Consider the following 12364-nt stretch of genomic DNA (forward strand, 5'->3'; position numbering starts at 1 on the left):
GTAAGAGACCAGAGTGACTGGACCTCAGGCAAGCAGGTGAAGTGGTTATGATTTCCTGGGAAATCATTTCTTTCAGTTGGACCTCTGACGCCTACGGCTGTACGCCCAGGAAGAGAAGTTCTAGTAATTCTTGAGATATTGACAGGAGAATGGGGGTAGGGGAAATAGTAATTACACATGGGACCAAGAGGATTCTTTGGCTGGGAATGGCAAAGATCAGTGTGCTGGCCAAATTTGGGACCCCAGTCTGGGCACATTATCCAGATTCTCAGAATGTGGGGAATAAGCCTGTAACTCTTTCCCTAAGGACAGGCTGAAAATAGGATCTGGCTCCAGAAGTGGAGAGGGCTGTGATCCCAGACAAGTACCCAAACACTTGCCTCCTGAGGCAGGGTCACTCTTCTTAGACCTCCTCTAGCATCTGTAGAGGAGCTTTTGTGTGGAAACATGGGGAGACTTAGGTTAATATGATGGAAGGGGGTGGGGAGGAGAGTTTTCTTTAAGTTAAATCTTGTGTATTATGAGCCATGGTAATTCCTGATCTTATTTTCCTGCATGGTAACATGTAGCCCCCTGCCTCCTGCCTCCCGATCAAGATACGTGGATAGGCCAAAGCCTACAGATGTTAGTGATAATACATAGTTGAGACTTCACAGCAAATATTTGTTGAGTGGTTATCACAATCATGTGTAGACAGTGGGAAAAAGATGACATAATCTACACCTCCAGGCCCTACACTCTTCTGTATGTCCCCTCACCTCCTCCGGCAGGCTCCATTGTTTTCTGCCCATTAGAACTGGCTTTTTCTGAATGTGAAGGTTCCCAGGAGCCGGTCCCTGATTTGCTTGGTGCGGACCCCATAGATGAGTGGGTTGAGGGCAGGTGGCAGCAGCAAATAGATGTTCGAGAGAAGAATGTGCACAGGCTTTGGGACGGTGTGACGACCAAAGCGGTGTGTGAGGTAGGAGAAGAGACCAGGTATATAGAAGGCCAGAATGACACAGATGTGGGAACTACATGTGCCAAAGGCCTTGGCCCGGGCCTCCCGGGTGGGCAGCCGCAGTACAGCGTGGGCAATGAGCCCGTAAGAGGCAGTGATGCCCAGGATATCTATACCTGACACAGCCAGTGAAAGGGCCAGCCCGTACAAATTGTTGGCCCGCGTGTTGCCCACCACCAGCTCTACCACTGCCATGTGTGCACAATAGGCATGGTTGATGGTCTTGGCTCGGAAGTGCTCAAATCGCGCCACCAGCAGAGGGAAAGGCACAACAATAGCCACAGCTTTCAGTGCCAGTGCCAGTGCTGTATAGCCTACACGGGCTTTGGTGACTAGGAGAGGGTAATGCAGCGGACGCCCTACTGCCACAGCACGATCACAGGCCATGGCCAACAGCACACCAGATTCCACAGCAGTCAGTGCATGAACAAAGAACATCTGGGCCAGGCAGGCACCGTATAGCACAGGCCGGGGCCCAAGCCACAGCACAGCAAGCAGCCCTGGGGCTATAGAGGTAGCTAAGCCCAGGTCTGTGGCTGCCAGTGTGGCCAGGAGTAGAAACATGGGCTGCTGCAGTGTGGAATCGATCTGCACCAATGCCAGCAGTGTTCCATTGCCCAGCAGGGCCAGCAGATACATGGGCCCAAAGACCAGTGTCAGCCAGGCCTGGGCACCAGCTAGCCCTGGAATGCCAGTCAGTATGAAGAAGTTTGGGCGTGAGAAGGTGGAGTTGGGATGTAGACCTCCTGCCATCCTGTGGGGGGCAAAGCTTTAGGGGGCATGGGGTATGGCTCCTGATAGGGGAGAGACAGAAGGAGAGATTTTGGAGGGTGTCACAGTGGCACAGACCCATCCATGGGGTATGTGTAGGGGTAGTGCTGGGTTGGGGGATCACAGGGTTGTAACCTTTGGTTGGGGTTTTGGGTGGATAATCAAGGTCACTAGCCCAGCTTGGATGGGAGAATCCTTTGTGCCTGACAGCCCATGAGTGTTGTAAGGGAGAGAAGTGGGGAGACACTGGTACTGAGAAAGGAAGGCCTCCCTGTTGCAGTGGCTGCTATAGCTGGAGGTCACCTGAGAGCTGAGGCTGAATTGAATGGTTTTCTTCCTCAGGATCCAAAGTAGAGTCTGTCTCAGTGTCTGTAAGGTGGGGAGAAAGCCAGAGCTGGAGGGGGATCACGCCCCAGGCTGCACCGTCCTTGACTGTATATCCTTAGGCAGAGCTGGGCCTCAGCTTCCTCAGCTCCACACTGGGGGTGGACACAATGATTGTAGCGTTGTCCAGCTTTAACATTCTGGGCATCAACCCTTGGAGAAGACGAGTAGAGAGAAAAGGAGAAACAGGAGGAAGAAGATTGGATCTGCAGTGAAGCTGGAAGCCTGATGTGACAGGAGAAAACCTGCTGGGTGTTTGGGCTGCTTACATTCTTAACTTGATGCTGAAGGAGTGAACTTGAACGCTGGCTGCAGAGTTGAAGTTGGGCCTGGGAAGGAACAGAGAGAGATGGTAGCAAAAAGGGAACTTCCCCGTCTCCCTTCTTCATGATCCAGAAAGGGGTCCCACTAAAGTCTTATTCCTGGGGTGCCACAGGGAGTGGAGTTGCCAGAGGGGGAGGAGATGGTAGGCAACCCAGAGTAGCAGCCATACGTGGAAGAAGCATCTCTGATGTTGGAGGAGGCAGGGTGAGTAGAACAGATTCCACCCAGAACTAGCTCACGGCAGAAGATTAATAAACATTAAACGAATAAATGAACAAGGAGGAAAGCACCAGCAGAAGACTTGACTGGAGAAAGATCCCGAGCACTGTGTTGGCAGCTTCTCTTCACCTTGACCAATGCCTGTGGGGCCCTTTATGAGGCTGTTCCACCTGCTTCCCTCAGGGCCCTTGCCCCTCCCACCTGTGCCACATTAACTCTTCCCTGTGCTGCCTCCTTGCCTGGTGTGATAGTATGGTAACTCAGACGTACAGTAAGGAGGCAGAGATGTGGACAAGGAAAGAGACTGATTTATGGGAGTGGAGAGATCTGGGAAAGAGGAACACTTCCTCTGGGAGGTCTTTGCTGACTCCCTGAAGTCTGGAGAGAAGACCCTGCTATACGCTTGAATAGCATTGTCCCCCTCTATTGTAATTCTCTCTCCCTCTCTCCCTCTCTCTCTCCCCCCCCTCCAGCAGTGCTTATTAGCCAGCATCTCCACTGCTCATCACAGTACCTGGCATGTAGTTGTCTATGAATAAATGCTTATTGCTTTTAATTGTGTGACACTACTGCTGGCCCAAACAGCATTTGCTGACTAACAGCGGCTCCTACAGTTTCAGGAGGCTTAGGTATCCATGCAGGTGAGAAAGAAAGTTATTCACCATCAACTGTGAGCCCACCGGGTATGATTCTGCTCTAACGACACATATCCTAAAATTCACCACACTATGCAAGGTAATGTAATAAAAAACGGGGCTTGCGGGAAAGGTGGCAGTAGGGTACAACATTCAAAAACTTTGTCAGTGACACATTTAAAAAAAGGATAGGACCCTAATAAAAATGGTGGCACCATTTTACGCATGTTAACTGGTTAGAAAGTGCATAAATACAGCAATAAATACGACACATTACCTTGAAAAAGCCCTGGCGTTTTCCTCGTGGAAGCGCTAGCGGCAGCTGGTGAATAATTGAGAAGCGGTAGAAGGGGAGACTACGGTAGTCCCCCCTGTCTGTGGTTTCGTTTCTGCAGTTTCAATTGCCCGCTGCTCTCAACCACTGTCGGGGAGCAGGTGATCCTCTTTGACGAATCATCAGAAGGTCAATTGTAGCGTAACGCTACGTCACAATGCTGCGTCATTCCCCTCACTTCGCGTCCCTCACGTAGGCATTTTATCCTCTCCCATCATCACAGGAAGAAGGGTGAGTACAAAGCAGTAAGATATTTTGAGAGAGAGAGACCACATTCACATAACTTTTATTACACAATTGTTCTTATTATCAGTTACTGTTAGTCTCTTGCTATGCCTAATTTATAAATTACCGTACCCGTACCCTGGGCCTGTAGGTATAGGAAGACACAGTACAGGCGTGCCTCCTTTGATGGCGTGTCTCCGGATTGCGCTTCACAGATAAAGTGTTCTTTACAAATTGAAGATTTGTGGCAACCCTGCTTTTAGCGGCCCATCAGTGCCCTTTTCCCAACAGCACGTGTTGGCTTCGTGTCTGCGTCGCACTTGGGTAAATCTCGCGGTATTTCAAACTTTCCTTCTGTCTGTTATGGTGCTCTGTGATCAGTGATTACAACTCACCGAAAGCTCAGATGACGGTTAGCATTTTTTAGCAATAAGGTTTTCAAAGATTTATTTATTTGTTTATTTTAGAGAGAGAGAGCTCGAGCTGGGGGAGGGACGGAGGGAGAGGGAGAGAATCTCAAGCAGACTCCCTGCTGGGCACAGAGCCTCACATGCGGGCTCCATCTTGTGACCCCGAGATCATGACCTGAGCCAAAATCAAGAGTCAGATGCTTACCTTACTGAGCCACCCAGGCGCCCCAGCAAAAAAGTTTTTAAATTAAGGTACTCGAATGTTTTTTTTTTAGACATAATGCTATTGCACACTTAATAGGCTACAGTATTGTGTAAACATAACCTTCATATGCACCGGGAAACAAAAATTCATTTGATTTGCTTTATTGCTATAGTTGCTTTATTGCAGTGGTCTGGAACTGAATCGGCAGGATCTCTGCGGTACGCCTGTATATTTAGGGTTCAGTGCTATCCGAGGTTTCAGTCATCCACTGGGGTCTTGGAATGTATAACTTGCAGATAGCAGGGGACTACTGTAACCTGAAGTTGGGTGGAATATTGTAACACCAGATATGATGATGTGGTTCATAACCTAAGTGGTGATAGATGTTTCAGGTGTATGCGTGTTGAATTTTCCTTTGCTGCTGGGTTTAGCAGTTTTGAATGCAGTTTTGTGCATTCGCCTAGTTCTGGGCAGAGGGAATCACACATAAGAGAACATGAAACTCACGTTATACTCAGTTCCCCAATGTGTCAATTGGTTGGAACAAATTTACTTTTCGAAACCAACTTTATAATGATCTGATTGAATCTCTATTGTACCTGGCCCTGTATCATATGGTGTGGATACAAATGGCAATAACAAGACCCTGCTGCCCTCAAGGAGCTCACTGTCTAGTGGACACAGTGATGCAAACAATTACTGGAAGGCTACGTAAGTAATTGCATTAATTCAAGTTAGTACCGATATGGTGGGAGTACAGAGAAAGGAGCCTTTCCCTTTTCCAATTCAGAGTCAGGGAATTCTCTGAATTGTAGTAATGGCTACAGTCCTATGGAGTTTCCTATGTGCAGGTACTGCTCTAAGTCCTATTCCTACTACACACGTTTGCAGTAAGTACAATGATATCTCCCATTTTACAGATAAAGAACTAAGGCACAAACTTGTCCAAGGTCACATAGTTAGTAAATAGCAGTTAGCATTCTTGCTCTTAGCCACTGCTTTAAACATTTCTGCTGAATAGGAGTTTTCTAGGATATTTGGGCCAAAAGTATCTGTACCTGGTAAGAGAAGTTGAGGTTGTCCTGGGATTGCTGAAGAAGGAGAGGAGCAGTTGGGAGCTGGGGGCAGTGGGTGGAGAGTCGTGAAGGGGATGATTGGGAAAAAATGCCCTTGAGTGCCATAACATTCAGACAGCCTCAAGAGAACACTAATGGGACTTTTGGCTGACATATGCCTGTTCTGGGCACCAACTGTAGGAAAGATTGTTCATAAGATAAATCACAGATCCTTTAAGCCCAGCACAATTAAAGTCATTTAGTTCCCGCAAATCTTCTGTATTCTGTGTTGCTCACTATCTCTTAATTCAGAATGTATTGGGAAATATCATTGACTTTATCTCTAGAAAAGTTCCTTTGTTGGTCTCCTAGGCCCCAGTCCAACATTACAGAAGCTTTCTGAACACATTTGGGGTCACCTGGCTGGTCTTTCCCTGAGTCATTGGCCATTGGAAGAGTGGATCTGACATTACACCTGTGACCTTGTGGGGCTGTATGCCAGCCCTGTAGGGGGGGCGAAGGTAGAGAGGGAGGAGGAGGGAAGCTCATTGGACCTCTCAGTTGCTTCTTGACTGGCATGGGAAATAGGATAAGAGGGCTTTGGGAGTTGACCCTGAATTTCTCACTTCTTTGACTAATGTAGCTACCACCAACATTTGCTATAGAATAGGGTTTCCACAGATCAGCTTGTGTCCATGTAGGCCTATTCTGATTTTCTGCTTATAATGGCCAGTGAGCAACAACATGTAGCAGTAAATTACTCGTTTATACAATAGATTACAGATCAGAAAATCTTGGGTCCTTGTGGTGCCACTCAACACTAGATCCTCTTCGAGAAACCTCTTAAGGCAAACTCTCAGTTGGCCAAGTCTCAATTCCCAGGTGAGTATGAGACCCCTCTCTGACCACTAGTACCACAATAGCCCAGGCTTCACTTTCCCTCAGTTTCTGGAGGGATGGAGAGACTCCATAAGCCCAAGGTAAGATCAGGTGGCACTCCATTATCCTGTGGAGATGTGGACGACATGAAACCACCACACCACTCTGTTTTCTAGGTCTTCTAGCTTCACTTCTCTCCTCCATCCAGTGCTTCCATGAAAACAGCTTTAATAATCCATAAAGCCCTGGAGGTACTGGGAGACCCCAATACCTAGGATATAGTGGATGTTTTGGCACTGAGGTTGTAAACTTGTGAGGGGAACTGTTCTCCCTATTATAATAGGATCTGGTAGAAGATAGGTTCTGGTAGGGGTATGGAATAGCTCAGATCTAGTTTTTATCAATTCTCCTATAATATTGTCTGCTGTCCTTATCCATTTTCCCTTCCTCTGCATTGGGTCAGTCCTTCAGATTGACTCTATCTTTGACCACAGATAGTGGTGACTCCAGTGTTCTCTTGCATGCTGAGGTCACAGTTCCTGTGCTTGTCTCCCAGGTGACACTGTAAGACAGAAGAATTGGGTTATGATGCTGAACAACCCCTACCCCATGCTTTAACTTGTCCAGTCATTCTTTTCCTTCAATGTGAGGCATGGAAGAGGCATTTTTCGGCTAAATGTCTTGACCAATATTGGCTGAGGAGACCAGTGGTGGGATAGTCTTCCAAAGTCTTTCCTTGCAGAAGATGAGTAGTTCCCTCTAAAGGTTCTCTAGCATTTAGAAGGGGACTTCGGAACTGACTGTGTTTTTTGGGGCCATCTTTCGAGAAATTAATTCCCTAAAGTTCTGTTCTGAGGTAATAGGTAGTGCCTTTATCTTTTCCCACCTTTACCTCCCTTCCTCTAAGCTCACATTGCATGGTTGAAACTCTTACAACCCGGGAAAGTACTAATGTCATCCACAGAATCCAGCAAACATTATTAAGAACTCATTACATGCCAAACACAGTACTATGAATGGGGAAACAGCCTCTCTTATCATTACATTCACATAGCCACCAAGGCCCACTTCCTTAAGAGCTCGTGTATCTGTTGCCTTTCATCCCCACTGGTGTATGTCCCACTCTGTACCCCACAACCTAATATTGCAGCAGTCTCACAACTGATACCCCTGTTTCCGGTATACTTCATTATGTTTACTTTTTTGGTCATACTTTTATTTGAGAAGTGGGTAATATATATAGAAGTACAAAGAATAACAAATGCACATGTTATCAAGACATCCAGAACTGATCATTATTACCATTTTGTCCCACTTGCTTTCAGTTCCTTTTTAATCAAGGCAATAAAAGTTAAAGATAAAATTAAAGTTGCTTTTATTTCCTATAGTGTTTCATTCTCACCTTAGAGACTGTAATTATCATGAATTTGGTGTATCTTTCTAATTCAGTTTTTAATGATTTTGCTAGTTGGTGCTTTTAAACATTAACATAAATTATCTCTTATTGTATACAGGAAATTCTATTTTGAGTTCTGTTTATGCAGATACACAGATCTTTATCATTCCTTTACATTTCCATATGGTTTTATAGCATCGGATTATGCCAAATCTTATTTATTTATTTATTGGTGGACTTATTGTTTCTGGCTATTTTGCTATGTATACTGATATTTAATATTTTTGTACATGCGTCCTTTTTCACATGTATAAAAATTTCTCTAGACTATACATCTAGAAGTGGAATTTCTGGGTCATGAGATATGCATATTTTCATCTTTAGCAGATATTGTCAAATTGTTCTTCAAAATAGTTGGTCCAACTTGTATTCCCACTAGCAGTTTATGAAAGATCCTGTTTTTTAACATCCTTGACAACACTTTATATTATCAGATTCTTACCTTTTTGTGAATCTGGTTAATTAGAAATATTAGCTCATTATTTTAATTTATATTTTAATATATTTATTGGTCATTTATGTTTCTTCTTCTATAAATTGTCCGATCATTGCTTTTGCCCATTTTTCTGTTCAGTTGTCTTCCCCCCATATATTTTTTTTTGGTACACTTTCTCTGTATATTCTAGATACTAATCCTTTGTTTTACATTGGAAATACAACCTTCTGGTCTGTTAACTATCTTAATTTTGTTTATGGTGTCACTTGTCTTACAGAAACTTTGAATTTTAATAAAAAGCACATATATGCCATATACTTTTGTGTATTATTTAATAAGTTCTTTCCTACCCTGAGATTGTAAAGATATTATTATACACTTTATCGTGTTTAGATATTTTTTGTTTAATCCTTTTAATCCATCTGAAATTTATTTTTGTGTGTATGATATGAGACCAGAATCTAGATTTATTTATTTGTTTTTCTTACAAGGAAACTTGGTTCTTTCAGTACTTTTCTGCAATGATATACAATTATTATATACTAAATTCCTATATATAATAGATTTGATCTAGGCTATGTCTTTATTACATTAATGTTATTTGCTAATTTCTCACCAATATTAATCACTGTAATTATCTTAGTATCTGGCAGACAAGTCACTCTTTCTTATTTTTCTCTGTGTGTGTTTCCAGAAACATCTTGGCTATTTTTGTGCCTTTATTCTTTTACATGATTATTAGAATAACTGCAAAGTTCCATGAAAAATCCTATGGGATCTTAGTTGGGAATGAATTTAGTTTATAGATTAATTTAGGATCATTAATATCTTTCCAATATGGAATCTTTCCATTCATAATATGTTATATCTTATCATTTATTCAAGTCTCCGTGTATTTTATTCAATAAAATGTAAAGATTTCTCCATGATGATAGTGCACATCTTTTGAAAATTTATTCTCGGTTTCTTATAGTTTTAACAATCTATTTATTGGGGTAAATGCACCCTTATTAAGTGTATAATTTGATGAGTTTAGACACATGTTTACACTCATATAAGCACCATCCCAATCAAGAAATATAACATTTTTATCATCCCAAAATGTTCCCTTGCTACTCTTTGCAGTTAATTCCCTATACCCAGCCCCAGCCTAGGCAGCTAATGGTATATTTTCTGGTCTTATAATTTAGTGTTACGTTTTCTAGAATTTTATATAAATGGAATTATGTAGTATGTGCTATTTTTTGGTATGGTTTCTGTAACTAAACATGTTTTTGGGAGTCATCCATTTTGTTGCAGGTATCATTAGCTCATTCCTTTTTTAGATGAATAGTGTTCCATTGTATGAATATTCCACAATTATTTATCCATTATTCCTCTGACGAACATTTCAGTTGTCTTCATTTTTAAACTATTATTAATAAAGCTTTAGTGAACATTCACATACAAATCTTTGTGTAGAAATATTTTCATTTCTCTTGGGTAAATACTTAGGAATGGTATTGGTATATCATGTGGTAAGTGTATGTTTAACTTTATAAGAAACTAACAAACGCTTTTCCAAAATAGTTGTACCATTTTGGACTCCCAAAAACATTGTACGAGACTTCTAGTTATTCTACACCCTTGCCAACTTTTGGTATTATCTCCCAAGTTGTGACTTATTGAACACTTACCGTGAGTCAGGCACTGGACTGGGCACTCTACATGTATCATCTCACTCAATATAATCCCTTTGAGGTAGGTACTATCATTATTTCCATTTTGCAAATAAGCTAACTGAGACACGGATAGTTGACTTCTGATCACAAAACTTCAAATGAGTCTGGATTTGAATCCAGGTCAGTGTGAGTCCAAAACGGATTCTTTTAATGACTACACAGTATCAGCGTTACGTTGGCTTCATAAAACTAAGTCAGGTTGGCTTCCATTTTATTATCATAGGTAATTTCATTTCTTCCTTAGGCTGCATTTCTCCTTCCTTCCCTAGATCAATGCACTAGTTTAGGTCAAAGGATCAGCCACCTTGCTTTGCCTAAAATCTGTAGGTAAATAAGATAGCTTTTCTCCTGACCTCTAAGTTTACTTGAATATTCTTGCATCTACCCAAATCAGTGCCTTCTTTCTCTTCATTACAGCTTCTGTGCATGATGCTATTTCTGCCCCTCCTCTGTAGTTCCATTGTGAATTTAATGTCACATAGTTCTTTCCCCAAAGACCTGCAGCTGTGCCCTCCAGCTTCCCTAAAGACAACATTCAATGTTCCTAAATCCCTGGCCAGCATTGCTTCTTGTCTTCCTTCCCTTGTGCACTGAAAGCGTGTAGAACACCCCATAGAAGTTGCTACACTCTAAGTGTGTCACTGACCTGGGCTGAGGATTCATTGCAAATGTCAGTTCTATCTCAGTGTTCACACCACTCAAATCTGCCTGCTCTGCAACATGAACCATGCTAGTGCCACTTTCTGTATTTGAGAGTCACTTTGTGTTTGTGTTCTTAGCCCATCCCTCTCCCTTTCTGTGTAGAGGGAGCAACGCCTTACAATCGTCTGGGGGTCTAGGGAGCCTGGGTATGGATTGTCTCTTGAGTCTGGGGAATATGTTGTCACAGAGTTCTCTTCCTCGTTCCCAGTGCTGCTTGTGCTTGGTCTGTCATCACTGACCTCTGGCTTTCTTCTCACCTTGGGGTCTCGCCACCACTTCCTGCAGATAAGAGCTGCATTTGCCTCATTTTGCAAACTGCAAACTGAATATCCGTGTGCTAAAAGCATCCTACAGTCATACATTCATATTCTTTGACTTTCATTGTATTGGGTTGTTTGCCTTTTTCCAAAACTCTAAAAATATTTTTAAAATATCTTTTCAAAATTGTCTCTTTCCTAAATCCTCAAATTTCACAGGTGCTTACTGTAACCAGAATTATAAAGACATATAAAGAAAAGATTTAATAATCTCTCTTCATCTTGTCCTCTTTCCAACCCCTGCTCTACTCCTAAGTAATTTTTGTTAACATCTTGCATACTTTTATACTTTTCTCCGTGTTCATACGTACTTATACAAACACTTAGATTTTTAGTTTTTAATTTTTGTAATTTTGAGATCAAGTAGTATATTTTATGAAATTTCCTTTCGTTCATTTTGACAAATATTTATTGGAGCATTTACTTTTATCAAGTACTACCCTTAGGTGCTACTAATAGTAATATACTAATAATATATTAGTATATATAGTATGTAATATATATATATAAGTATATATATAGTATGTAGTATATATATAAGCATATATATACTACATATGTATATATACTAATATATAGTATTATATAGTATATAGTATATATTAGTATACTATATATAGTATATATATAGTATATTAGTATATACTATATACTATATAGTATACTAATATATTAATATACTATATATAGTATATATTAATATACTATATACTATATAATACTAGTATACTATATAGTATACTAATATATTAATATACATTATTATTATAGAATATATTATTAATATATTACTATATTACTATTAGTATATTATTATATATCATATATAATATATATTATTATATATATTACTATTAATAGTAATATATTGTATATTTTTCATAGTATATTAGTATACTATATATAGTATACTATATATATAGTATACTATATAAACTATATAGTATACTAATATATTAATATACATTATTATTATAGAATATATTATTAATATATTACTATATTACTATTAGTATATTATTATATATCATATATAATATATATTATTATATATATTACTATTAATAGTAATATATTGTATATTTTTCAGGTCAATAGATATAGCACTAACGTATTCTTTCTAAATAGCTGTATATGAACATATACACACATTTTTGATTTTGAGATAATTACACATTCGTATGCAGTTGTAAGAAACTATACTGAGAAATCCTGTGTAACATTGATTCAGTTTCACTCAGTAGTAACAAATTGCAAAATTATAATGCAATATCACAACAAGGAAGTTGAC

General features: G+C 40.7%; 1 protein-coding gene across 1 annotated transcript; it reads right to left on the bottom strand.

The window, feature by feature from the left end:
• Positions 1-790: 790 nt before the first annotated feature.
• On the bottom strand, positions 791-2221 carry OR52W1 (olfactory receptor family 52 subfamily W member 1). The gene has a single exon (XM_045783007.2). The coding sequence runs from the start codon at positions 1751-1753 to the stop codon at positions 791-793; it is 963 nt and encodes a 320-aa protein (XP_045638963.1). The 5' UTR covers positions 1754-2221.
• Between the last annotated feature and the right edge of the window lie 10143 nt (positions 2222-12364).

The sequence above is a fragment of the Ursus americanus genome, chromosome 16 (assembly GCF_024610735.1).
Source record: "Ursus americanus isolate L20-20 chromosome 16, mUrsAme1.1.p, whole genome shotgun sequence".
In the NCBI taxonomy this organism is placed as follows: domain Eukaryota; kingdom Metazoa; phylum Chordata; class Mammalia; order Carnivora; family Ursidae; genus Ursus; species Ursus americanus.